Below are 25867 nucleotides of genomic sequence, written 5' to 3'. Positions count from 1 at the left end.
GCCAGGCTTTGCTGTGCGGGCGAGAGACTCTCGGTAGCTTGCCGGGCTCTCCGAGAGGAGCGGAGGAATCGAACTCGGGTCGGCCAGGTAGGCTGCATGCAAGGCAAACGCCCTACCTGCTGTGCTATCACAAATCCCAGCACGGCCAGGAGTGATCCCTGAGCACATCTGGGTGTGCTCAAGACCCCCCCACCCCAACCCAAACAGCAGGAAGCAGAGTTGGAAACAGCCAATAGTCTGGTCTCAATAAGCACATGACACAAACTTAATGGTGACGAACAACTGGTTCAGGGTTCCAGTTCTGCCGCACAAAACCAGAAGTTCCCCTGCTGAGGCTGCGGCCACAGAAATAAGATCTAGAATACCCAGTTTGAAAAGAGCGCTGATCTCCCTCGACAAAATACAGATGGCTTTCTAGGTACTTCTCTTGGGGGAGGCGGCATATCTGTCAGGGCTCAGAGCTTACGCCTGGCTCTGACAGTCGCACGGGACGAGACGCAGTGCCAGGCATCGAACCCAGGTCGGCTGTGTGCAAGGCAAGCGCCTTCCCCTTTGGGCTGTGTCTCTGGCCCTTCGGGGGCCGGAGAGGAGGGAGAAGCTTCAGTGGAAGAACTGAACCAACCCTTCAGACACGTGGAAGACTCGGGCACAGAAGGCGCCGTGAGATGTGCAGAGAGGCGGAGCACCTGAAGAGCAAAAACCAGACCGACAGAGTTGTGCGGGGATGGTCACAGGTAACATTCCCCCCACACACACACCCACCCACAGGACTCTCCCAGGCAGTGCTCAGAAAGCCTGGAGGCCTCTTTCAGTAACACTCCTCAATGAGCTGTTCGGCAGGGCTGGGTACCCAGCCTACCCCCCGTGCTACCGCAGGGGACGCTTTAAGGACGCCTGCTCCACTGCCAGATCCTGTGGGTTTGGGGAAAGTGTCTCAAGCAGTGCTCACCCAAGGAAAGTGCTTTTTATTTATGTTTGGTTTTGGGGCCGGACCCAGCTCTCCTCAAGACTCAGTCCTGCTCTGTCCCTCCTGGCGGGGCTCAAGGGACCGTATGAGATGCCAGGGACCGAGCCCAGGTCCGCCGGTGTAAGGCAAGCACCCTACCCGCTGTCTTGTCTCCGGCCCCAGCAGGTGCTTTTGAGTGTGCTTTAGGTGAAGCAACTGGGCTGAGAGAGGTAGCTTGCCCAGGCTAACTCGCAGGCCCTTCCTGTCCTGGCCCTGGGGGGGGGAGGATGCTGAGGTGGTCTCGGCTCCTGCCCCAGCGTCCTCGGCAAGACCCGCCACGAAGAGTCTCGGCTGCTTTTCCTGGAGGCAGGATCCCAGCAGTGAGCCGACCAGGGTGTGGAGAGGGAGGCAGAGAAAGCCCGATTTTCAGGGACGTCTTGGGACCGGGCCTGTCCCCGAGAAGCAGCGGCCAGCGTGGCAGTGTAGTTGGGCACCGTGGCCACAGGGTGGCAGCACCACGTCAGTGCGGAGGAGGCTGGGTCCAGCCCAGGCCATTCGGGGGCTCTGCTGGCTGGTGAAGCCGGGGTCCGCCCACAGAGTTCTCAGGGGGCTGCAGAGCCTTTAAGCCTCCTCCTGCACCCCCTTGTTCCCTGCCCAGGGCTCAGAGTGGCGACTCCGTGTCTGAGCACGAGTCCGTCGCAGGGTCCTGAGCCGGGGGAGGCCTCGCTGCAGCCCCCAAAGGCTGTTCCTGTCTGACCCCGGCGGCCCCTCCCGCCCTGTCCAGGACTGACTACCTGGCCCTGACCCCGTTTCTCTGCGCTCCTGCTCTATAAATCACGAAAGAGGGGATCAGTCGGCGCTCTCCGACCTGTTGAGGGACCGGGGGTTCTCGAAGGCCCCCAGGGCCCGGCTCTGACAAAGCAGCTGCAATTAATGCGGTTCCTCGCGCACCGGAGACAGGATTTATGCGTCCAATAAAGTCTCCAACTCCGGGCTGAGCCAGGAGCTCCCAGGGGCACCCTGCGAGGGGATCTCAGGTGGCTCCTAACTGAGTCGTGCATCTCCGGTGCCGGCTCCAGACGCCCCCTCGGGCGGCCGCGGGGGGGGCCGGGGGACCACAGGTATAAGAGGCGCCGGCGGAGGGAGGGAGGCAGGCAGGCAGGCGACGGGCAGCATGGATGCCAGGCGGGCGGTCGCCTTGCTGCTGCTGGTGGCGACGGGCTGGGGCCCCGCCGGGGGCTCTGAAGGCACCCAAGAGGCCGGGAGCTGGGACGGAGACCAGACCCTCCCCGTAAGTCAGCGACCCCTGCCTTGGCTGCAGGGATGCTGGGACTGCCCGTCCCCAAGGTGGCTCCTTGGCCCCCCGCCGCTCGCTCCCTCCCCCTCAGCACGTCCTTTGGCCCCTTCCCTCCCGATGCCCCGAACCACAGGAGGAAGACAGCGGACCGCACCCCCCGCAGGATGCCGAGACCCTGGGGTCCGTCTTGCATTTCCTGCTGCAGGCCTTGAAGAGACCCAGCCGGACGCCGGCCTTCCTGTTCCAGCCCCAGAGGTGAGTCGGGGAGGGCGCGGGAAGGCAGAGGGGGCCGAGACGGGAGGGACCCCAGGACCCCAGCTGAAGCTGCCTCTCTCCCAAGGTTTGGCAGGACCCCCCGCGGCCCCCGGAGCCAGGACAGGCTGAGTGCCCGCACCGGCGAGGGGCACAGCTCGCCCTTCTGGAGCCTGGTTGCCCCTCAGCGCTTCGGAAAGAAGTGATGCGTCGGCCCTCGGTCCGCCCGCCTGCCGCCCCCTCCCCCAATAAAGCTGCATGGCTCTGGGAGTCGTGGTCCGCCTCTGAGACTGCCTCGCCCTCCAGAAAGGCCACCTGCAGGGCAGATGGCCCAGGGCTCGCTCCACTCCAGCGGCTCCACTGGGAGCAGCAGGTCGGGGCCAGGGGGATGGTCCAGCGCGGGGGGCCTCGCAGAGACGACCCCGGGTAGGTCCTGGGCACTGCACACGGTCCCCAGGGCACGGCCAGGAGTGCTCTCTGGGCACAGAGCCGGGAGGACGGTGCGGCGCACACACCCCCACTCCCCACGCTCCCCCCCCAAGCAAAACCAGAGTCCGAGTGCAGCAGGTTTATTCTGGGCCCGCAGGCGGGACCCAGCCTCCCCCGGGAAAGGAAGGTCCGGGCCGGCGGGGCCTCTTGGTGCCCTGCTTCCAGGGCCGGTGGCCGGCACGGCAGACAGTCTGGGCCAGAGGTAGGAGCGGCACCCCCGTGGGTGCCAGCGCTCGGCCGACGTGCGGGCAGAGGCGCCAGGATGCGCGTGGCGAGTCCAGCCGGGGCTTCACTTGCTGCCGGCCATGATCTTCAGGTACTGCAGGGCGTGGCGCGCCGCCTCCCCGCGGGCGGCCTCCCTGGTGGCTGCGGAGCCGTGACACACGGTGGCCGGCTGCGTGGACAGCTCCACCAGGCACTGGCAGAGCCCGCTCTGACTCAGCTCCTCTGAAGGGGGAGAAGGCGCCGTGGGGGAGGCCGAGACCGCGGCGCCCCAGCCCCGCCCGCCCCGCCCGGCCGTACCGATGTCCATGTAGCTGACGTGGAAGGCCTGCTCCTCGGACAGCTCGCTGAGGACGCCGCAGCAGGCGGGGCCCAGGGCGCCCAGGGCCCCCAGGGGGCAGCTGCGCAGGGACAGGATCTTCTCCCCGGCCGAGTTCCGCAGGGAGTCCCACGTGCAGCCCGGGCCCCGGCTGCGCAGCCCGTCCTGCCGGGAGCCCGCGCCCTGCGGAGGGACAGGGGGCGCCGATGGCGCAGGCCGGGTCCCGCGGGGGAGCGTCCTGGCAGCGTCCCCCCACCCCCGGCAGCGTCCTGGTCCAGCCAAGGCCCGAGCAACCGCGGCAGGGGCGCTGCCGGGGCGCGTGAGGAAGTGGTCCGAGGGGGGCAGGCGCTCAGGGGCCACTCACGAGGGAGAAATGGTCGTCGTCGGGCTCGGCCTCCGTCCCCTCGCGGGCGTCCAGGGGCACCGTGTGGACCCGATGCAGCATCTTGGCCGCCGCGTTCCGCTTCGCCAGCTTCTTGGACGTGCCGCTGCCTGCGGAGAGGCGGCCCTGGCTCCGAGTCCCCCCGGCCTGGCGCGAGGGCCACCCGAGGGCAGAAAGGGCGCCTGGGACCCGCGGTGCCCGAGGGGGGGGGGGCTGGGGGCGGGGCAGGGCGCCCTCCCCGGTTACCGATCTCCACGAAGCGCTCCACTTGGCAGGTCATGGTGAACTCCTTGCGGTGGGCCGGCCCGGACTCCTGGGTCACCGTGTACTCAGGCAGCCGCCAGCCCTTCTGCACCACCAGCTCCTTGGGGGCGAAACGAGGGGGTGGCAGGCCGCCCTCCCACCCAGGGGCCTGGGCCCCGGCCCAGAGGCAGAACCCAGGGCTGGGCTGGGCGAGGCCTCGGGGCAGGGCCCCACCCGCGCCACCTCCGAGGGGAGACGCGGGACGCACCTGCAGGGCGCCGACGGGGTTGCATTCGGACTGCTGGGGGGACACGGGCGGCTGCACCTCCATGGGGGGGCTCCTGAGGGAGGAGCCAGGGCCAGCACTGAGGCAGGGCCAGCACTGAGGCTCGGCTGCCCGCCCGCTGCCTCCCCGCCTCCACCCAAGTGAGGCCTCCTCCAGATCCCGGGCCCAATCGAACCTTTCTGGAACTTGCCAGAACACTCAGCCATCACCTGGCTAGGAGAGTGGGAGGGGGCTGTCCCGAGGTCCCCAGCACCCCCGTGGGACTCCAACGCAGGACCCTCACGGGGCTACTCGGAAGAAGGTGGCCGTGCAGGCCCTTGTAGGGCAAACGTCACCCAGGCATCGTTTCCATTTCGTGAACTGCCCCGTCCCAAGAGCGTATCACTGATCCAACTCTTCCAGCTCTGGTCCCCTCTACTCCACCTTGTTGACCGTCTCCCAGTTCCTCCTGTCTGACCATCTTGGGCCCCAGGGCTGGGGGCAGGGAGCCAGGGCCCTTCCCACCCCAGGACCAGCCAGGAGACGCAAGGTACCTGGTTAGGGCCACGGACGGGGCAGAAGTGGCCGTCAACACCGCAGCAAACGCGGGGCTGTCCTCCGGCAGCGTCGAGTCTAGGGGAGAAAAAGAACTTCCCGAGGGAAGGGGCCTTTGACTCACCCCCGCAGGGCCGGGCCAGGGGCCAGGCCGCCCTCACCTGCCCTCCCCCTAAGAGACAGGAGGGCAGCCCAACCAGCAAGTCCTCCCGGGGGCCCTTTGCTGGCCCAGAAGATACGGGAACACAGAAGAGAACCAAGACTGGCAGCTGGAAGAACAGCCTGCTGGCAGCGGGCATGCCGGCGAGCGATGTCCGGCAGCTCCCCCGCCCTCCCCGGGGCACCCACTACCACACAGCCCCTCCGTGGGACTGTCCGGTCCCTGCAGAGGCCGTGCTCAGGCCCAGGGGAAACTGAGGAAGAGGCCCCATCAGGCTGCCCCCAGGCTCAGCGTCCCAGGCCAGGCCCCTGAGGCGGAGGGCGTGACGCAGGGGCCCAGGTGTCCGCAGGGTCTGGGGGCTCCGGGGCTCGACCCCCTCACCTGCTGTCCTCCAGGGCCGGCTCCAGCATGTTCCCCCCTCTCAGGTGCCTGAGGGCGACCTCAGCTGCCTTGTGCTTGGCCGCTTTCTTGCTGGGGCCCTGTCCTGAGAGAGGGGTCACGGTAACACTGGTGATCTCGGGGCGTCAAAGGAGGAACCCGCATCTCGGCGTCTCACCAGCGTCAGGGGGAGTCGGCCAGGGGCCCCCTCCCCTCGCCTGAGGCTGGCGGAACCCTCGTCAACACCCCCAGCCAAGCCAGGCCAGGCAGAACTGCTCCTGTGCACGGACCCTGTCTTGTTCTCCCTAGAAAGCACCGTTTGTTTTCTCTCGATAGGAGAGACAGCTGGGAAAACAGGACAAGTGGCCCTAAAGTCACAGCATGGCCTTGCCACCTGTGACAGTGATTCTGCCTGGATCCTCGCACTCGGCTACACCACTGGAGTGAAATGAGGCTTCGGGTTCACTGGGGATTGAGGGGAGCAGGGCAGTAGCACAGCAGGGAGGGCGTCTGCCTCGCTGGGATCGATCCCCAGCATCTCCCAGGACCCTGAGCACCACCAGGAGGGGTCGTTTCTGAGTGCGGGGTCAAGAGTGACCCCTGAGGGACTGGAGAGAGAGCACAGCGGGGAGGGCGTTCGCCTTGCACGCGACCGACCCGGGTTCGATTCCCAGCATCCCACTGGGTCCCCTGAGCACCGCCAGGAGTGATTCCTGAGTGCAGAGCCAGGAGGAACCCCTGTGCATGGCCGGGTGTGACCCAAAAAGAAAACAAAAAGTAACCCCTAAGCATCATCAGATGTAACCCCCCCCCAAAAAAAAAAGTCAACTAGGAATTTGGGGAGGAAACAGCTCAAAAGGCAGGAGTGGCATGCTTGGCCTGAGTGGCTGCTGGCAGGGTCTGGTCACCCTCTGCTGACCCCACCGGCCGCGGCAGCAAAGGAGTGAGGGAGGAGTTTGGTATCAAAACCCAACAGAGCGGCTGGAGCCATAGCACAGCGGGGAGGGCGTTTGCCTTGCCCGCGGCCGGCCCGGGTTCGAGTCCCAGCATCCCGGAGGGTGACTCCCGAGCGCATGAAGCGGGAGTAACCCCTGTGCATGGCCGGGAGTGACCCCAGGAGCAAACGCCGAAAACAAAGCCCAACAGAGCCTGGACCCCCGGAGGCGCCCCCCCCGAGGCGCTCCCCCCGCCGGGCCAGGAGGGGCGCGAGGGGCGAGCGAGGGGCTCGCCGGCCGCTCACCGGTGCAGCTGGTCTCGCCGACGGAGACGCGGAAGGTGAAGTTGGGCTGGTGGGCCTGGCCCTCGGCTTTGAGCAGGTCGTACACCGGCGTCTTCCCTATTCGGGTCCCATACTCCTGCAGAAGGCTGATCGGGGTCTTGCCCAGGTTGGCCGCCAGCATTTGCTCCAGGCTGGGGGGAGGGGCACAGACCCTCATCGTCGCTGCCCCGCTCCCACGGCGCGGTGGGGGGCGGGGTGCGGGCGGAGAGGGGCGCGCGGCCCGCCTCGGCCGGGCCGGGGTCCCGCCCCCCGCGGAGCGCAGGAGCGCAGGGGCCGGCACCCCTCCGGGGCCCGCGGCGGCGGCTCACCTGGGCAGCCCGCCGCCCGTGGGAGTGCCGGAGCCCTGCTCCTCCTCGCTCATGCCCGCCTCCGACCCCGCGGGCGCCGCCGTGCTGCAGCCGCCTCGCGCCCCTGCACCCGCGCCCGGCCGGGCCCGGGCCCGCGCCCGAGCGCCGGCCGGGCGCGCCGCCGCGGGGCATGCCGGGACTCGCAGTCCCGCCCCGGCCCGGCGCCGCCCCGCGGGCCGCCGCGCCCCTCCAGCCCCCGCGGGCCGCCTGCCGGGGGGCGCCGCCTCCGAGGCCGCGGCCCGCGCGCCCCCCGCGGGCCGCGGCGGGGGCGGCCGGGCGGCGCTGCCTCGGGCTCCGGAGGCGGCGGCGGCGGCGCGGGGAACTACAAGTCCCAGGAGCCCGCGCGCCGCCCCGGTCGCAATCGGACGCGCGCGCGGGCTGCTTTACGGCCGCCGTGGCCGCTCCCGAGGGCACGGCCCGGCGAGCCGCGCCGCCATTGGCCGCGCCGCTCGCCTAGCCCCGCCTCCCGCCCGGGCGCGGCTGTGATTGGCGGAGGAGCGCGGCGGCGGCCGTCGGGCCCGGCTCCGCGCTGTCTGCGGCGGCGGGGGCGGCCGCGGCGGCGCGCGGGGGCGCAGGTCTTCGCCCCTCGGGGCGCTCGGGCAACTTCGCGCCGACCCGGCCGGTGCCCCCGAGTCCTCGGCCCGGCCCCGGCCCCGAGCCGGCGTCTCGCGGCCCTGCGCCGCGCCCTCGCCCTCGGGGCTGCCCCCGGCCCGCGGGCCCCGCTTCCCCGCACCCTCCCGGGCGCCCGAGCCCCGGGAGCCGCAGGACGCGGGGCGCGGTGACTCATCCCCTCCCGCGCGTGCCGCCGAGGGCGAGCGCAGGCGATGCCGGCCCCCCCGGAGTAGCCCCGCCGAGCCCCCGCCGAGACACACAGCCCCGGGTCCCAGAAACCTCCGTGCCCCCGCCCCAGGTCCCACAGCCCCCGGGCTGAAAGATGCCAAGTGTGACCTTGGAGAGACAGAGCAGGAAAAGCATCCGAGCCTAGTGAGTGTCCGAGGCTGGGCCAGGGCAGCGAGGGCCGGCTCGGAGCCGCGAGCGGGGCGGTGTGGGGTCCCGGGATGCTGCGGGGTCACGGGGGGTCGCCCGGAGCACGAGGGGGAGGGGCCCGAGGGGCGTGGAGCCGAGCGGGCCCCGCGCGGGGGAGCTGGAGCGCGACCGGCGGGGGAGGCGGCGGGGCGGGGGTCCCGCCGGGGGTCCGGGCGGGGCGGGCGGAGGCCCGGCGGGGAAGCGAGGCCCGGCGGCCCGGCTGGCCCGCGGCGCGCCGGCTGGCGGCGGGGCTCCTTTAAGAGGCCGGCGGCTCCGCGCAGCATCCTCCGCTCAGGGCGTGTCCGTCCCGGGGGGCCGGGGCGGGGGCCTGGCTGGAGCGGGCGTCGGAGCTGCGTGGGGACGGGGCTCGGGGCGGGGGGCGGGGAGAGAGCCGGGGCTCGGCCCAGGGCGCCCGGCCGCCGCCCGAGTCCGGCGGAGGGCAGCGGGGCGGGGGGCGGCGGGAGCAGCAGCCGAGCCGAGCCGAGCCGAGCCGCAGCAGCACCGCCGCCTTTGTGCTCGGCCGCCGAGCCCCCGAGGTGAGAGCCGGACCGAGTTCGGGGGGAGGGGGCAGGCACGGGCCGGGGCCGGGGATGCTGGCGGGCGCGCGGACGGAGGACCAGGATGCTGGCGGGCCGCGGGGATGCTGGAGGGCCGCGGGGATGCTGGGCGCGCGGACGGAGGACCAGGATGCTGGCAGGCCGCGGGGATGCTGGAGGGCCGGGATGCTGGCGGGCGCGCGGACGGAGGGCCAGGATGCTGGCGGGCCGCGGGGATGCTGGGCGCGCGGACGGAGGACCAGGATGCTGGCGGGCCGCGGGGATGCTGGAGGGCCGGGATGCTGGCGGGCGCGCGGACGGAGGGCCAGGATGCTGGCGGGCCGCGGGGATGCTGGGCGCGCGGACGGAGGACCAGGATGCTGGCGGGCCGCGGGGATGCTGGGCGCGCGGACGGAGGACCAGGATGCTGGCAGGCCGCGGGGATGCTGGCGGGCCGCGGGGATGCTGGCGGGCCGGGATGCTGGCGGGCGCGCGGATGGAGGACCAGGATGCTGGCGGGTCGCGGGGATGCTGAAGGGCCCTGAGGGTGCTGGCGGGCGCGCGGACGGAGGACCGGGATGCTGAAGGGCCCTGAGGATGCTGGCGGGCCGCGGGGATGCTGGAGGGCCGGGATGCTGGCGGGTGCGCGGACGGAGGACCAGGATGCTGGCGGGCCGTGGGGATGCTGGGGCGGTGGGGACCGATTCCCGGGGACCTGGACCCGACGCCGCGGAGATTGGAGGAAGGAGCGGCCAGACGCCGCAGCCCGGCTCGGAGGCGAAGGGCCCGCGGGGGTGGAGGTGGGAGCCCGGCGGGGGCAGCCGGGCAGGACAGCCTGCTCGCCTCCCACTCCACTCGTGCCCGCCAGCGGGCGGCAGGTGGAGGCGCTCCCGTTGCGAGCAGAGGAAGGACGAGGCCTTCGGAGCTGCGTTCGTGCATCCCTGGGCGAGTGCCCGCCCCTCACCCCGACGCCCCTGCAGTGAGCCCCCTTCTCTGCACGCTCCCGGGCCCTGTCCCCTCCAGCTGCGGCCTTCACCTCCAGCTGTTGCTTCCCTTCCTCCCCTCCCCCATTCAGAGGTGGCTCTTCCTCTTCTCCTCGGACCCCTTCATCCATTTCCTCAGCTCAGGCCCATTCGGAACCGCCTTCCTTCCCCCCCTTACACTCCTGAAACTTCTCCTTGCCTTAAAAACAAGCAAGAATCCTTGTGAGAGTTGAAACTCTTGGCTGAGGGGAGGGAAGGGGTCAGATGCTTGGTAGGCAGTGAAAGGAAGTGATGGCGTGTCCTTTAGAAGTGAGCGAGATTCCCACCTTCGGGCTCCCCTACCTGGCGGGTTGGGAGGAGAGAGGTGGTCTTCGGAGGTGGGGTCTGCCCGCTGGGGAATCAGGCTTCCTCTAATCGCCATTTCCCTTCCCAATCTCAGGACGGACCCACGATTGAGGGGGCTGATTCTCGCCGAAGGATCCGTAGGTGTGAGGGCGACCAGTAGACTTTCTAGAGGGAGAGGGTCCGAGTGCGCCTTGGGCCTTCCTGTCCAGAAGCTGAGGTTCCTTTGAGCTTCGGGGCCTGCTTCCAGCCATCCACACTTAAGTGTGAAAAAAAGACAAGTTGCCGCTCGTTCCTTCACTTGCAGCAAGGACTGATGTGGTGTTGGGGAGACCCTTGTGGTCCCATGCCCTGAGATGCGTAGAACTGCAGCAGTGAGTGGGGCCAGAGAGTAGTGGAGTGGCCACGGCACCTGCCTGGCATGTGGCCGACCGGATTGGATTGCTGCCGTCCCAAATGGGTCTTCCCAGGAGTAATTCTTGAGTGCAGAGACAGGAGTTACCCCTAAGCATCACCGGTGTGATCCCAAAAACAACAAATAGGAAAGAAAAGCACCAGTAATCATCCCGTAATGAAACCCAGTTATGGACAGAGGTGGCACAAAGTTGAAAGTCTCTCAGGATTTCCGAGGTGACCTCGCCACTGAGGGGAGCAGAAATCCTCTAAAAGCCACCTGCTGGGGCTGGAGCCATAGCACAGCGGGGAGGGCATTTGCCTCCCACGCGGCCGACCCAGGTTCGATTCCCAGCATCCCATGTGGTCCCCTGAGCACCTCCAGGACTAACCCCTGTGCAAAGCCCGGTGTGACCCAAAAAGGAAAAACAAAAGCCACCTGCTGGGTCCCAGCCCTTCCCCAAGGGTGATGGCCCCACTGAACCCAGGGAACAGATTATGCTAGTGGTAATCGGCTTTGTCGGGAAGAAGACCCTCAATTCCGGTGCTCATGCCCCTGGACCTGCCTGATGGCGCCTGACTCAGTCGCAGCCCTTGGGAGAAGGGACTAGGCGGCCATCCCTGTAGGAGGTCCAGCTGGGGCTCAGAAGGGGCTGGACCCAGGCTCTGTCTGGTTTGCTCCCAGTACTAGGTCATGTGTGGCTACAGGAAGGAGAATGAGGGGGCAGCTCTGTGGCAGAGCGCAGAGCCCGGGGCCTTGGGCTCTTTCCCCCTGTATCCTCCTAAGTCCCCTTGGCTTAGCAGAGAAGGAAGAGGGAGGGAGGGAGGGAGGGAGGGAGGGAAGGAAGGAAGGAAGGAAGGAAGGAAGGAAGGAAGGAAGGGGATGACACTGACAGCTCACCATGTGGCACTGTTTGTAGGGAGCTTCTGGTATGCCAGCGACCGAGCCCAAAACTGCATTTGGATGATCTCAGTCCTTCGTAAGAGGTCTCAGAGGTAGCGCTGTCATCATCATCTCTGCTTTAGAAACTTCACGAAGTAATTTTGGAAGTAAAAACCAAATCAGTATTTGGCAAAGAGCTTACAAGTTCAAAAAAAATTAATTGGGGTAACATAGATTTGTAGCATCAAATTGTATCATAGTTCAGTATCTGTACATGGTCTGCGCAATGCGAACTCCACTGAAAGTCCAGTGGTTTCCATTAACCTCACAAATGACCTCCTTTTTTCATTTCTCCCACTGCATAAGCTTAAGACTTGAACCAGGCCTCTCTGCTCCGGGCCTGTGCTCATACGCAAATGTAACAGACTTCTGTCGCTGGATAGAAAAGAACTGGGGAATTTCGTGGCAGAAACGGACAATCGGTCATTTTTATTTATTTTTTAATTTAAAAGTTTGTTTTGTTTCGCTTTTTTTTTTTTTGGTTTCTAGGTCATACCCAGTGATGCTCAGGGGGCAGTGCTCCTAGCTTGGTGTTCAGGTCATTCCCAGTGGTGCCAGGGATTGAACGTGGGGCTTCTGCATGCAAATTATGCACTCCAGCCCCTTAAATAAATTTTCACTTTTTTTTTCTTTTTGGGTTACACCCGGCGATGCACAGGGGTTACTCCTGGCTCTCCACTCAGGAATTACCCCTGGCGGTGCTCGGGGACCCTATGGGATGCTGGGAATCGAACCTGGGTCGGCCGTGTGTGTGCAAGGCAAACGCCCTCCCCGCTGTGCTATTGCTCCAGCCCCACATTTTCGCTTTTTGGAGAGGGGATCTTTGGGGGTGTTGGGGCCACATCTGGCAGTGCTCAGGGTTTATGCCTGACTCTTAGGGATCATGCTTTGCAGGGTTCAGAACCGTATGGGGTGCTGGGGTTCAAACCTAGGTCAGCCACGAACTTGGACAAGCTTCCTTCCTACCTGCTACACTATCTTTCTGGCCCCTCCTCACTCTTTCTACTGTTTTTTGGGGAAGGGGGGCAGTGCCAGGGATTGAACTTGGCGATTCGTACATGCAAGACAGGTACTCCTCTGCTGAGCTGTCTCCCCAGCCCGTGTTTCTTTATTTATATATTTTTCGTTGGGGGCCACATCCTGCAGTGCTCGAGGGGCATTACTCGCTGTGCACTCAAGAATCAGTCCTGGTGGGGGCTGCAGGAATAGCAGAGGAGGCAGGGCGTTTGTCTTCCATGCGTCCAACCCGGGTTCGATTCCCAGCATCCCATAGGGTCCCCCGAGCACCGCCAGGAATGATTCCTGAGTGCAGAGGTGGGAGGAACCCCTGAGCATCGCCGGGTGTGACCCTAAAAGCCAAAAAAAAAAAAAAAAATAGAAGAAGAATCAGTCCTGGCGGGACTCGGGGTCACATGTGTCAAGTCCAGGCCTGCTGCTTGCACAGCAAAGGCCTTACCCCTGTACTATCTCTCTCCCCGATTATTTCATGTTATTCTTTTTTCCCTTTGGTTTTTGGGTCAAACCCAGTGGTGTTCGAGACTTACTCCTGACTCTTGCTCTCAGGGATCACTCTTGGCGGGGCTCGGGGGACCATCTGTGATGCCAGGAATCAAGCCCAGGTTGCCCTGTGTATGGCAAGTGCCCTAGCCACTGGCCTCTTGCTCCAGCCCCTTATTTTCCTATTTTAAAAGAAAATCATTCAGATTTATTGCTGAAGTGTTAGAAAATATAGCTAAGGCACAGGAAGAACACAGGTAAACACACCTGTACTCCACGTGCCTAAAAACAGGGACACTTTGGTACCGAGTAGCCCAGCCGGTTCGACGGTGAGCCGGCTCGAAGCTCTTTGTTCCATACCCGGAACTTCTAGGTCCCTCGGAGATGCTGAGTAGGAGATTCCCCCTGGCCCACAGTGCCTTGCTCCTCTCTCCGGATCCGTCTCGACCTGCGAGGGCGATCAGGTCCCCCGTCACCAGGGGATGCGGCTGGGACGCGAACGCAGTAGAGGTGGAGAGGCAGGCTCGTGGGGCGGCCAGAGATCTGGGAGAGGACTGGCTGGGCGTTCCTGCACAGCCGCCGTGGCCTGCTTCCACAGGAACCTGCAAGGGCGATCTGGCCCGGGCGGGTACAGGGTTGGAGGCCAGTCGCTTCTCCCGGTAGAAAGGTGGCCTCCCCCGGACCCACAGAGGAAGAACCCAGCTCCCCCGGAAGACAAAGCCTGGAGGTCAGCCCTGTGCTCAGGCTGCCAGCCGCCAGCGCCCCACCCCCCTGGAAGGGCAGGAGGAGCTGGCTCTAAGGGCTCAGCACATGCTGGGCATGCAGGAGCACCAAGCTGGGAGTAGCCCCTAAGCACAGCTCTACTGTGTATGCGCCCCCTCCTCTAAAATGAAACATGGAGGTTACGCTCAAATCCAGAATCGCCCCTTCCTATCGGAAGAAGTGAGGGCAGCCAGGGGTCTCAGGGTATGACTGCAGTTAACCCGAGTTCTCAGGGAAGGGCAGAGCTTCTCAGAAGGGCTCCGGAGAAGGCTGTGGCTTCTGTGAGTTGATTCTGCAACCAAGGGGCTGGAGCAGGTAGGGTGCTTGTCTCGGCACACAGCAGACCCGGGTTCAGGCGCCGGCATCCTACACGGCCCCCCAAGCACCGCCAGGAATAACTCCTGCGTGCAGACCCAGGAGTCGGCCCTGAGCACTGCCAGCTGGGCCACGAAGCCAGGCAGAAACAGCAGAAACAAAGCCTGGGGCCAGGTGGTCAGGAGGAGCGGCCAGGTCGGGTGGGCTCCAGGGCCAGGGTCTCAGGGCTGTTCCTTGTGCATGGTTGGAGCCCGCACCCACAGCCCCACGCGGCAAGGCCCCAAGATGCTGCTGTTAGAGGGAATCCAGGGGCTTCTTGGGCTCCGGGCCTCTGGCATCCAGGCTGGAGGACGCAGGCCGAATGAGTCGGGCCCCCCTGCCCCCTCTCTGCGTCTGCAGCTGCCTGAGCGGGGCTAGGCAATTACCCTTTGCGGGCAATTCAGCGGCTGAGCCAGCCGAACTGCCCTGGCCCCCTGGGGTGCTCCAGGAACCTTGTCCTCCGGGGGAGGGATGCCCTCTGCCTGGCAGGCATGTGGCAAGACGCTGGGTGACGGACAGCGCCCTTCTGCCGTGACCCTGCCTAATGGATGGAGCCGGGGCCGCCGAGGACCAGCTGGGCCCGGGCCCCGGCACAGCCCCCGGCAGCTGAGGGCAGGGGGCGCAGATGGCGAGGCGGGGAGCAAGGGGGCCGGGCGGGGGGCGCCCCTCCAGGTCGGGCGGCGCCCTGGGGCCCGCCAGGTGGCCCCGCGAGCTGTCACGGGCCGCCCTTGGGTTCCTCTCGGCCTCGGCGGGGGCCCAGGAGCCTGCGGAGCCGGAGCCGGGCGCCCCCCGGGAGGGCACCCGCAGGAGCCCCGGAGCGCGCCGCGGCGGCACCGCCTGCGGGCAACGGTTCGGGCGGAGGTCCGGGACCCCTCCCGGGCCCGGCGGCGGGGTCGGACCCTGGCCGCTCCCCCACCCCCACCCCCACCCTCCTCGCGTCGACCCCGCCGCTGCGTCCGGTCCGCCGACCCCGGGACCCCCGCGGCCTCCCTGCGCGGGCGCCCCGGGCCAAGGCGTGCGTGCGCGCGTGCGCGGGGGTCCCGGGGCCTCGGCGCGGGCTGGGGGCTTCCGGGTCGGGGTGGGTCCGGGGAGGCGCGGGCCGTGGGCGGAGCCCGCGCGAAGCCCCGCCCCTCCGCCGCTCACGTGACCCGGGGCTAATCTGGTCCCGGTGACTTCACGCGCCGCCTCGGGCCCGTCGTCATGGTTACGGCTGCGCCCGGCCGCGCGCCACGTGACGGCCGGGAAGGGGGGGGGCGCGCGGGCCGTAACCCCTTCCTCCCCGCCGTGGGCGCCGGGGCCGAGCGGGGTCACAGCTCTCGGAGCCTCGGACTCCGCAGGGAAGCGGGTGGGTGGGGGCGGGCAGCCGACGACCCCTGCAAGGGTAGATCCGGGGTGGGCGTGCATGTGGGGGGGTCTTTGGCGTGGAGGGGCCGCGTGGACACGCGCCCCTTGGGGAGCCGGAGTCGGGCGCCGTGGCGGTGGAGGGGCACGGGCAGGCGCGTCCCGGGAGCGGTAGGGGAGCTTTGTAGGGCCGGAGCGGGCTAGGGCCGAGCAAGCCCGGCCTGGAGGCTGCCCCGCAGCAGGCCACCCCGGCAGGTGCTGGACACCGGTCAGATCTCCGCAACGCCTGCTTTGCTCGTTGCCCCCTTCACGAGCCTCCGTGCCGATAACGGGCGGGAGCTACGGCACGGCGGGCAGGGTGTCCCCTTGCAGGCGGAGGACCTGGCTGGCCCGGGTTCGAGTCCCCCGCCCCTCCCGGAGAGCCCGGCAGGCTACCGAGCATCTCGCCTGCATGCTGGAGCCCGGCGAGCTCCCGCGAGGTATTGGCGATGCCAAGCGCAGTGTCAAGTCTCATGCTCCTGGGCCCGCTCGAGCAGGTCGATGACAACGGAGGACGGCGACGGTGCGCTGTCCCAGAGGCCAGCATACACCACAGGCCATCGAGAGCCGTGACTCTCGGGCGTTCAGGACCAGGACCAGGACCAGGTGTCGGGCTCAGCTCTGCCAGCCTGCATGCCAGCGGCAATGGGGATGAGGCCGCAGGGGGGGCAGAGCGGAATTAAGGTCACTGGACCAGGGCAGCGTGGCTTCAGGGATGAGGTGTCTCTGTCATGCGATCACGACCCAGGACCAGCAACTGGGCACTCCCGAGCGAATTCTCTGTCGAGGCCTGGAGCTCCTGATGGCGGGTCTGGGACACTGAGGTCCAAGTAAGGGTCACTGGAAGCACAGAGGGCGGGCTTGGGGGACCATCGTAGTGCTGGGGATGGAGCTGAGGGTCTCTGTGTGCAAGGCAAGCCCCCAAGTCCCTTCCCCTTCATCATGCCCCCCTTGGAGACCATTTTTGGGCCGGAGAGCCCAACAGGTTGGGCGCGTGCTTTGCTTTTAAGGGAGGTCTGGGTTTGTACCCGGGCACCATTAGCCCTTCCCTCAAGCACTGCCACTTGGTCCTTACTGCCAGGCGCTACTGGGTGTGGCTTCCCCCCCAGGTGAAAATAGAAGCTAGTTGCCCTGGACCCCCAGGCAAGCTGTTGAGGCATGAATTTTGAGACAATATGGTGGGGTCTGGAGCGAAAGTATAGTGTGTAGGGCGCTTGCCTTGCATGCAGCTGATCGGGGCTTGATAAACGCAGCATCCAACATGTTACCCAAAGCATCAGGTGCAATTCCTGAGTGTGGAGCCAGGAGTAACCTCCGAGCACTGCAGGGTGTGCACCCCCCCAACACATACACACTGTCTCAAAAAAAGGGGGGGGGCTAGAGTAGAAGGCATTTTCAGGGTCAGGGGGATACTCACTGGGCTAAGCACATGCAGGAGGCCCAGGCCCCCAGCCCTGGCACCACATGGTCCCCTGAGCACTTCTGGAAGCGACCCACAAGCACAGAACCAGAAGAGCTTTAGAACCCCACCTGGGGTTGTCCCAAAGCAAACCCCAGAAACAATATTGCCAGGACTTCCAAATGCACTGACCCTAATATCACTTGAGACACTTACTAATAAGTATGGAGAGTCTAAGCCCACCTATTGGAGAAGTCTTTAAGACACCCCGGTGGCTGTTACAAGAACTGGAGCCATCCGTGTTTATCTGCATCACTTTGCACATTTCATAGCTGTAGATTCCCGAGGCTCTGTACAGACGGCTACGGGCAGGCCCTAGGAGGACGAGGAACTGGGAGATGGCCGTTTTGGGATCCTCACTGCTCAGGACACAGTAACTGGATATGGAGGGAAATGGGAGACCAGGATGAGTCCTGGTGTCCATTTCTGGCCAACTTGGCTATAAATTGAAGAACTCAATGTGCCTGAGTGGTAGCTCGTTGCCCCTGTACAGGTGAAAAAATTGAGACAAGGATTCCTTTGGGGGTTTGGGGATGGGGGTGGTGTGGGCCAGACCAGCTGTGCTCAGGGCTTGGGGAACTCTATCGGGTTCTGGGAACTGAACTTCAGTCTGCCGCATGCAAGACAAGCACTTTCCACCCTGTTCTCATTCTCCCAGGCTTTAGGATTCCAGGTTTTGGGTTTTCTCCCTTTTGGGGGTGGGGGTGGGAGTGGGAGGACGGTTGGTTAGTTCAGAGTTGTTATTTCGGGGCCACATGCATCAATACTCAGGATTTATGGTGCTTGAGGGGCCATATGGGAGATCAGGAATCGAACCCGTCAGCCATGTGCCAGGCAGGCACCTCACCCACTGCACTATCGCTCCAGCCCCTAGGGTACCAGATTTTGGTCTTTCTTGCTCTGCACTCAGGAGTTCCTACTGGTGGTGTTGGGGGGCGGGGAGGCGGCATATGGGATGCCAGGGATCGAACCCCAAGGCCAACGCCTGCCCCAATGCACTTGATCACTGCGGCCTGGGCACAGTTTTTTTTTTTTTTTTAATGGTTGCTTTGTAAGTAGCAAGTAGCTCTGAAATAGATTCCGAATGCGTTATCTGGAAAGTGGTCTTGGTTTGGGATTCTGGCGACGGAGCTTTCTTCAGTCCGGAGCCTCCCAAACTTTTCCACTTGGTCTTTGCACATTCAGGGAACTTCTACCTAGCCATATTTTTCGGGACCCCCAGATTCAGTGACTTGGCCAGTTTAAGCAGTGAGGGGGACCCCTGAGGGAGCAGGTGGTCTGATGAGAACCCTAAGTGAGCCAGTTTACCACACAGCTGACAACTTCCCCATTGAATGGTTTGGTCTTTCTCTGCTTTTTGGGGTCACAGCTGGTGATACTCAGGGGTTACTCCTGGCTTTGCACTCAGAACTCACTCCTGGCGGTGCTCGGGGGACCGTATGGGATGCTGGGAATCGAACCCGGGGCGGCCGCGTGCAAGGCAAACGCCCTCCCTGCGGTGCTATTGCTCCAGCCCCCGAATGGTTTGGTCTTTCCCCAAACTGTGGAGAGGGCAATGGTGGAACTGTGCGATGGTCATGGCCTTCAGTCATCTCGGAGACTTGGGGCCCCTGAGACAAGGCCCAGATAGGAGCCTTCAGTTCTGAATGAACCTAAGGGTTAGGCATCTCCCCGGAGGCCGAGGTTCCCAAAGGCGCCGACTCCATAGTGACCTGGAGCAGGAGGCCCAGGAGTGTCAGCCGCACGCGTCAGTGGCCTGAGAATGTCCACGCTCCTGCGGGAGAGGGCGTTATGCCGCGCCTGACCCTGCGAGACAGCGCACGTGTGGCCGAGCGGGCCTTACAGGATGTGTGGTGTCGCCTCGGGTGGAAGAGACACATTTGGGGTGAAAAAGTCACCTTAAAGGGACAAGGGACCCAGCGCGTTACTGATCCTTGGGTCTGAGGCTGACTTGACCCGAGCTGAGCAGTTTTGCGTGTCTGAGAGTGACCCTCGGGGGCGTTACCTGTAAACCTGAGGAAGGCCCACTCGGATTACGGACAGGAGCCCGGGAGGGAAGCCTGAGCCGGTCGGGTTTCCTAAGGCGGGTCCAGGGGAGACTGAGGAGCTGGTACCCGAGGGCGAGGCCCCCCGTGCTCTTTGCTGTGGGGAGTCTCGTTCCCTGAGCCTCTCCTCCCCCTAGGGCGCTCGCCCAGAGCGGGTACGCCCGTGACCTTGACGGCCTTTCTTCCTGTTCCCATAGGGGCCCAGAGGCCATGGCCTGCCTCCACGAGACCCGCACGCCCTCCCCTTCCTTCGGGGGCTTCGTGTCCACCCTGAGCGAGGCGTCCATGCGCAAGCTGGACCCAGACACTTCCGACTGCACCCCTGAGAAGGACCTAACACCTACCCAGTGTGTACTTCGAGATGTGGTGCCCCTCGGTGGGCAGGGCGGGGGTGGGCCCAGCCCCTCCCCAGGGGGAGAGCCGCCCCCTGAGCCCTTCGCCAACAGTGTCCTGCAGCTCCACGAGCAGGATGCGGGGGGCCCGGGAGGCGCTGCTGGGTCCCCCGACAGTCGGGCACCCAGGGTTCGAGCAGACGAGGTGCGGCTGCAGTGCCAGAGTGGCAGCGGCTTCCTGGAAGGCCTCTTTGGCTGCCTGCGCCCCGTCTGGACCATGATCGGCAAAGCTTACTCCACGGAGCACAAGCAGCAGCAGGAAGGTAGGCCATCCCCGGGGCGGGGGGGTGGGGGGGGGCCCTCTCCTGACCATCTCCCCGGTCCGAGGGAAACAATCCCCAAGCCACCCGGCGACTTTTCCGAGAGCTCAGCGCCAGCCCCTGACCCCCTGTCACAGCCGACTCCCTGCTTTCCTGCTGACATGGTGCTCATTTCCATCCCTGTTCCCGCCCGCCGCTTTTTCTGCCTCTGGGTATCCAACCCGATGCTTGCTTCCCCCGGACCTGGCCACCGCCAAGCTCTGACTCGGAGGCCTCCGGCCCCTTTTCTCCTGTCCGCAGACCTCTGGGAGGTCCCCTTTGAGGAGATCCTGGACCTGCAGTGGGTGGGCTCAGGGGCCCAGGGTGCCGTCTTCCTCGGGCGCTTCCACGGCGAGGAGGTAGCTGTGAAGAAAGTCCGAGACCTGAAGGAGACGGACATCAAGCACCTGCGAAAGCTGAAGCACCCCAACATCATCACCTTCAAGTGAGGTCCGGGGCAGGGGGCGGGCGCGTATACCCAAGCCCTCCTAGAGGCGAGGCCCAAGGTGTAAACGAGGGCGAGTGTCCTGCCGAACTGGCTGGGGCCTTCACGACTGTTTCTGATCCCCAGGGGTGTGTGCACCCAGGCTCCCTGCTACTGCATCCTTATGGAGTTCTGCGCCCAGGGCCAGCTGTATGAGGTACTGCGGGCGGGCCGCCCTGTCACCCCTTCCTTGCTGGTTGACTGGTCCATGGGCATCGCCGGTGGCATGAACTACCTGCACCTCCACAAGATTATCCATAGAGACCTCAAATCCCCCAAGTGAGTAAGCCAGCAGGAAGCAGCCTGACGTGCATGGACTCCTGTAGGACACCCGCGTCGGCACGGCCTCTTCTGGCCTTTAGACCGTTACGCCCGTGGGCAGGAAGAACCCGGCCCAAGTGGTAGCCCTGTTTGGGGAGGGGCGTAGAAGTCTACTCTGGGTGCCCCCGCGATTTCAGACAGGCCGACTGGCTGCAGCTAGATGAGGTGCACGGGGGCGGCCTGGACCCCGGCTGACTCCGTTCTCCACCAGCATGCTGATCACGTACGACGATGTGGTGAAGATCTCGGATTTTGGCACGTCCAAGGAGCTGAGCGACAAGAGCACCAAGATGTCCTTTGCAGGGACAGTGGCCTGGATGGCCCCAGAAGTGATCCGCAATGAGCCAGTGTCCGAGAAGGTGGACATCTGGTGAGGCCCAAGCGGAAAACCGAGAATTGGCGGCAACCAGTACCGGGAGGATGGGGGTGGGAGTTGTGGGCGAGGCATCAGCGGAAGGAATTCCGACCAGTAAGCCTCCCCCTCCGCCCCCAGGTCATTTGGTGTTGTGCTGTGGGAGCTGTTGACTGGCGAGATCCCCTACAAAGATGTCGATTCTTCTGCCATCATCTGGGGCGTGGGAAGCAACAGCCTCCATCTGCCTGTGCCCTCCAGCTGCCCGGATGGCTTCAAAATCCTGCTTCGCCAATGCTGGTAAGGATGCCCCGGACTGGGAGGCAAAGGGGCAGAGGCAGGTGGGCGGTGTGGGTGACAGCCAACACCTTGGACCCAGGCACCCAGGCCCAGAATCCTGAGCAGGTGGAGGGAGCAGTCTCCCGTCTGGGCACACAAGCCCTCGGAATTCTAGACAGCACAGTGAGGAACATGTTTGCCTTGCATGCAGCAGGCTCCCAGGGAGCACCTCTGTGTGGCCCAACCCCCCCCCCAAAAAAAAAATACAAGTCATTGTATTTTCAGGCCAGTAATCTGAAGAGGGCCACCAGATCCAGACCTCTGAACAAAAATGAATCCTGAGTGAAAAAGGAAGGGAGGCTTAGAGAGATGGCTCAGGCACGTGCTTGGCATGAAGCAATCCCTGGCATCTCACGGTCTCCAGCCTGTGAACACTATTCAGAGACATCCCCCCACGCATACGCACACGCACACGCACTTGCTTGGAACCTCAAACCTGAAGGAAGGCCAGACACTCGTGGTCCCTGTCATAGAATCCACACATGCAAGACAAATGATCTACCACCCCGCGAAATGTTGGGGGCATCACTTTTCTGACACGTGTTGAGGCCCCGAGTTTCCTTTCCAAGCACCAAGACACAGAACACAAACACGCTCAATGAGGACTGAAAGGGACTTCTTGAGAGCAGGAGTTGATACCAAGTGATGAGTGTCATTTCGTGTGAGTGGCCGCAAGTGGGAGGCCTTGGTCTTGACCGAGATCACTCTTGGCAGCCCCCGAGGCCCACTGGGTACTGAATGAGGGTGGGCTGGCTGCACAATCTCCCCAGTCCCGTCCCAGATCTTAACTGTGTCTTCTCAGACGCCTGTTCTAGACTGGGGTTGTAGGACACAAGCTAGGGAGTCGGCACTCCCCGCTCACCCGACTCCGAAACTTCCTCCCCCAAACTCCACCCCTTCCAGGAATAGCAAACCACGAAACCGTCCGTCATTCCGGCAGATCCTGCTGCATCTGGACATTGCCTCGGCCGACGTGCTCTCCACACCCCAGGAGACCTATTTCAAGTCCCAGGTGGGTTGTGGGAAGGAAGAGAACACCCGTGGGCTCTCCGCAGAGATCACGACACCCTTTGCGGGGGAGGGAGGCGGTCGATTGGGCCCCGAGCAACTTGTCTTGGGCCTCGCCCTGACGCCCAGGGTACCAGGCTGCGCAGGGGACAGCACCCGAGTTGGCAGAACGCAGAGCACACGCTCCAGTCTGTCCGGAGCTCTTCTGCCCTGGGCCCCTTCCCCCCTCAGCGCCACGGCGTGCGGCCGTGTGGCCCCCGGTGCGCGTCTAACCAGCGCGGCCGATCTCCCCCACGCCCCCAGGCAGAGTGGCGGGAAGAGGTGAAGCTGCACTTCGAGAAAATCAAGTCCGAGGGCACCTGCCTGCACCGCCTCGAGGAGGAGCTGGTGATGAGGAGGAGGGAGGAGCTCAGGTCTGTCCCGGGAAGGGGCCGGGCTTCCCGGCTGGGATGGCGCCAGGGCGCTCCCTTCTGAGTCCGCCCGCTCGTTCCAGGCACGCCTTGGACATCAGGGAGCACTACGAGCGGAAGCTGGAGCGAGCCAACAGTCTGTACATGGAGCTCAACGCCCTCATGCTGCAGCTGGAGCTGAAGGAGCGGGAGCTGCTCAGGTAGGACGCTTGCCTGGGGCCTGGCCCCCGCCCTCGCTGACCGCGCAAGCCCACCTGGGGCTCTGTCCTTAGGAGGGAGCAAGCCTTGGAGCGGAGGTGCCCGGGCCTGTTGAAGCCACACCCTTCCCGCGGCCTGCTACACGGGAACACCATGGAGAAGCTCATCAAGAAGCGGAACGTCCCACAAAAGCTGTCGCCCCACAGTAAAAGGTTGGGCCAGTTCAAATTCCAGGACATCCGCTAGGGGCAGGGGCCAGAGGTACACCGAGGGGAGACGCGTGCATGGCAGGGCCCGGTCAGGCTCCGCTGCTGCCTCACCCCCTCAACCCTGTGCTTCCCCCCGCCAGGCCAGATATCCTCAAGACAGAGTCTCTGCTGCCGAAACTAGATGCCGCCCTGAGTGGGGTGGGGCTTCCTGGGTGTCCCAAGGGACCCCCATCCCCGGGACGGAGTCGCCGTGGCAAGACCCGCCACCGCAAGGCCAGCGCCAAGGGCAGCTGTGGGGACCTGCCTGGGCTTCGTGCCTCTGTGCCAGCCCATGAACCTGGGGGACCAGGAAGCCCAGGGGGGCTCGGAGGGGGACCGTCCGCCTGGGAGGCCTGCGCTCCCGCCCTGCGCGGGCTCCACCACGACCTCCTGCTGCGGAAGATGTCTTCTTCGTCCCCCGACCTGCTGTCGGCGGCCCTGGGAGCGCGGGGCCGGGGGGCCGCGGGAGCCGGGGACCCCGGCTCGCCACCCCCGGCCCGGGGCGACACCCCCCCGAGTGAGGGCTCAGCACCCGGTTCCACCAGCCCAGATTCACCTGGCGGAGCCAAAGGAGAGCCGCCTCCACCTGTCGGGCCCGGTGACGGTGTGGGGCTCCTAGGGACTGGAAGGGAAGGGCCGGCTGCAAGGGGAGGCCCGCGGGCTGGCTCCCAGCACTTGACCCCAGCTGCTCTCCTCTACAGGGCTGCGGTCACCAGGAGCCAGGTACCGTACAGCCCCGCACCCGCACCCGCACGCGCCTTCCCTTGTTCTCCGAGTCCAACTCGCCCCCCTCGGTCCCTGCTCGATCCTCTTCCCCTTCTGACCCGCTTCCCTCTCTCCCACAGAAACGCGGCATCTCCTCCGAGGAGGAGGAGGGGGAGGTGGACAGTGAAGTGGAGCTGACGCCAAGTCAGAGGTGGGACAGTCGCGAGGGGCGGGCCTTCTTCCGCTTACCGGGCCAGGAAGGGGTGGAAGCGAACCGGCTCGCTCTCCTCTCTCCGGCACAGGTGGCCTCAAGGCCTGAACATGCGCCAGTCACAGTCCACCTTCAGCTCCGAGAACCCCTCGGACGGAGAGGAAGGCACGGCCAGCGAGCCCTCCCCCAGCGGCACGCCCGAAGTCGGCAGCACCAACACCGACGAGCGGCCAGACGAGAAGTCCGACGACATGTATTCCCAGGGCTCAGAAATTCCATTAGACCCCTCTGCTTCCGAGGTGGCGCCGGGCCCTGGCCCCAGCTCCTCACCGCTCCCCAGTCAGGACCGACTCAGAGGGAAGCAGGTGAGTCTTCCAAACCAGCCCTCAGACAGGACAGTTCCTTGTCAGTTTGGAGCAGTAAAAGCAAGCCGGTGTCTGACCTCCGGGCTAGCGAGGATGCAGAGGGCGCCACCCGGGGCCTCTAGACAAACACTAATAACAGAATGAAGAGGAGATCGGGCGTGTCTGGGGAGGCGTGGCCGTGGGCAGCCTTCTAACTTCGGCAATCGGTCTGGAGGTGGGATGCCAAAACTAGGAGTTGGCGTCTGGCAGCTGCGATCTTAAGGCAGCGACGTTCTTAAGCACTTGTAGGCCCACCAAAAAGACCTCCAACTGACCCGCTGGTTTCTGTCCTTCTTCCCAGGGCCCCCCCAATTCTGAGGACTCAGACTGTGATAGCACTGAACTGGACAACAACAGCGGCGAAGCCTCGCAGCCCCCCGCCTCCCTCCCTCCTTGAAAGCCAATCTCATCCCTGTACATAGAGAAATATTTATATGGATGATATATATGCGCCACATAATCAGATAAGACGGGGCTGTCCCAGCGAGTCAGGCTCAAGACTGACCCCTGCAGAAGTCCCCCGGCGAACTCCAGGGACACTGACAGCTGTGAAAATGAGGGGCCCCTGCCCTCTTGCTGCGGGTCAGGGCCGACGGGCCCCTTCCTGTTTCTCCCACCACGTCCACCAACTAGGAAAGAGACTTGCCTCGAGTTCCTCTGTGCTCCCCCCCACCCCGCGCCCCCAAAGACCGGGGGAACAGGGAAGGGAGCCACTTAGACTGCACTTTTTTTGGTTTTCTGTTTACATATTTTGCACTTGGGAGGCTAAAGCTGGGCCCTCCCCTCTGAGGTTTCTCAGGTGGCAAACGTAACTCATTTCTTTGTACCTCCATTTCTCTGCCAAGTTCTGGCTTGGGGGCGGGGGGAGGCGAGGAGATTGTGAACGCATGTGTCTGGCTCAGGCTGAAGAACCGGGGTGCGAGTCCCTGCTTTCTAAGATCCTGGTGCCTGACTGGGGTGGGTCTTGTCATATTGTAACCCCTGTGAAAAAACCTTTGAAATATAACCACTCCATGCAGGCCCATCTTGAGGGTGTTCTTGTTGGCTGAATGCGTAGTGTGCAAGGGTAAGTGAGCGCCTGAGGCTGCAAGAGAAGGACTCGGGGTGCTATGCTTTTCCGATGAAATGAGGATCGCTTTGAGTATTTATCTGTCACGTTGTCTGCTATGCAGACTTCTAATAAATTGCGGTACAAAACATCTAAAAAAACAACTCTTACCATGGAGAGACTAACTTCAGAACTATTAAAAACGAGACTGAGCACTTAGCTAGAACAGTGGGGCACTCCCAGCAGCCTGAATCCCAAATATGCACCGAACTGATTCATGTGTGTGTGCACGTGCACCCCTGCCGCCCCCTGTGGAAATGCTTGCCGACCGCGCAGATGTTTCCTAGGAAAATCACGTTGGTAGACTCAGGAATCTGGACCAGAAGTACACGAGCTTGCCAGAGTCGTCAGCTCGCTGTAACGCAAGCTTCAATGCAAACAGGTTCGGGGGTTACAAAAAAGATGGAGCGGCAAAAAGCACGCGTCGTAACTGGAATAAAGGCTTCATTCGAAACCGGACAGGGTCCATGTCCTTGAGGGAAAAGGTGCAAAAACAACAGCAAGACAACAGGAATAAAACCCACATGAATCACT

At 64.3% G+C, this 25867-nt stretch overlaps 3 protein-coding genes across 4 annotated transcripts; 2 read left to right on the top strand and 1 right to left on the bottom strand.

Annotated features, from left to right (window-relative positions):
- The first annotated feature begins 2120 nt into the window (after positions 1-2120).
- Positions 2121-2701, top strand: NPFF (neuropeptide FF-amide peptide precursor). Its single transcript, XM_056120001.1, has 3 exons — positions 2121-2237; positions 2377-2498; positions 2584-2701. The coding sequence occupies exons 1-3, from the start codon at positions 2121-2123 to the stop codon at positions 2699-2701; spliced, it is 357 nt and encodes a 118-aa protein (XP_055975976.1).
- A 438-nt stretch (positions 2702-3139) lies between these two features.
- TARBP2 (TARBP2 subunit of RISC loading complex) lies at positions 3140-7201 on the bottom strand. The gene is made up of 9 exons (XM_056120173.1): positions 7096-7201; positions 6749-6918; positions 5512-5614; positions 4970-5065; positions 4419-4491; positions 4154-4271; positions 3890-4017; positions 3507-3708; positions 3140-3431 (listed from the first exon to the last, which is right to left on the bottom strand). Exons 1-9 carry the CDS (start codon positions 7146-7148, stop codon positions 3274-3276), a joined length of 1101 nt encoding a protein of 366 aa, XP_055976148.1. The 5' UTR covers positions 7149-7201; the 3' UTR covers positions 3140-3273.
- An 11833-nt stretch (positions 7202-19034) lies between these two features.
- MAP3K12 (mitogen-activated protein kinase kinase kinase 12) lies at positions 19035-25249 on the top strand. 2 transcript variants are annotated; one of them, XM_056120006.1, is made up of 14 exons: positions 19035-19201; positions 19301-19509; positions 19807-19990; positions 20117-20308; positions 20562-20720; positions 20844-21002; positions 21945-22053; positions 22353-22462; positions 22543-22659; positions 22732-22869; positions 23007-23628; positions 23751-23821; positions 23913-24186; positions 24527-25249. In XM_056120006.1, exons 1-14 carry the CDS (start codon positions 19065-19067, stop codon positions 24620-24622), a joined length of 2577 nt encoding a protein of 858 aa, XP_055975981.1. In that variant the 5' UTR covers positions 19035-19064; the 3' UTR covers positions 24623-25249. The 2 variants fall into 2 exon arrangements, with proteins under 2 accessions (XP_055975981.1, XP_055975980.1); XM_056120005.1 differs by having other exon boundaries at positions 19035-19509.
- Positions 25250-25867: the final 618 nt, after the last annotated feature.

This window comes from Sorex fumeus, unplaced genomic scaffold (assembly GCF_029834395.1).
Source record: "Sorex fumeus unplaced genomic scaffold, SorFum_2.1 ptg000042l, whole genome shotgun sequence".
Classification (NCBI taxonomy): domain Eukaryota; kingdom Metazoa; phylum Chordata; class Mammalia; order Eulipotyphla; family Soricidae; genus Sorex; species Sorex fumeus.
Note: the sequence above shows the minus strand (reverse complement) of the source record. Positions and strands in the feature narration are given on the sequence as shown.

Coding starts and splice junctions, on each gene's coding strand:
- TARBP2 (XM_056120173.1), bottom strand. CDS start 7,148: ATGAGCGAGGAGGAGCAGGGCTCCGGCACTCCCACGGGCGGCGGGCTG. Junction 5,615..6,748: donor CGGCGAGACCAGCTGCACCG/GTGAGCGGCCGG, acceptor CCCCTCTCTCAG/GACAGGGCCCCAGCAAGAAA. Junction 5,066..5,511: donor CCGGCCCTGGAGGACAGCAG/GTGAGGGGGTCG, acceptor TCCCTCGGGAAG/TTCTTTTTCTCCCCTAGACT.
- NPFF (XM_056120001.1), top strand. CDS start 2,121: ATGGATGCCAGGCGGGCGGTCGCCTTGCTGCTGCTGGTGGCGACGGGC. Junction 2,238..2,376: donor ACGGAGACCAGACCCTCCCC/GTAAGTCAGCGA, acceptor CCCGAACCACAG/GAGGAAGACAGCGGACCGCA. Junction 2,499..2,583: donor TTCCTGTTCCAGCCCCAGAG/GTGAGTCGGGGA, acceptor CTCTCTCCCAAG/GTTTGGCAGGACCCCCCGCG.
- MAP3K12 (XM_056120005.1), top strand. CDS start 19,065: ATGGCCTGCCTCCACGAGACCCGCACGCCCTCCCCTTCCTTCGGGGGC. Junction 22,054..22,352: donor AGACCTATTTCAAGTCCCAG/GTGGGTTGTGGG, acceptor CCACGCCCCCAG/GCAGAGTGGCGGGAAGAGGT. Junction 22,660..22,731: donor AAGGAGCGGGAGCTGCTCAG/GTAGGACGCTTG, acceptor CTCTGTCCTTAG/GAGGGAGCAAGCCTTGGAGC.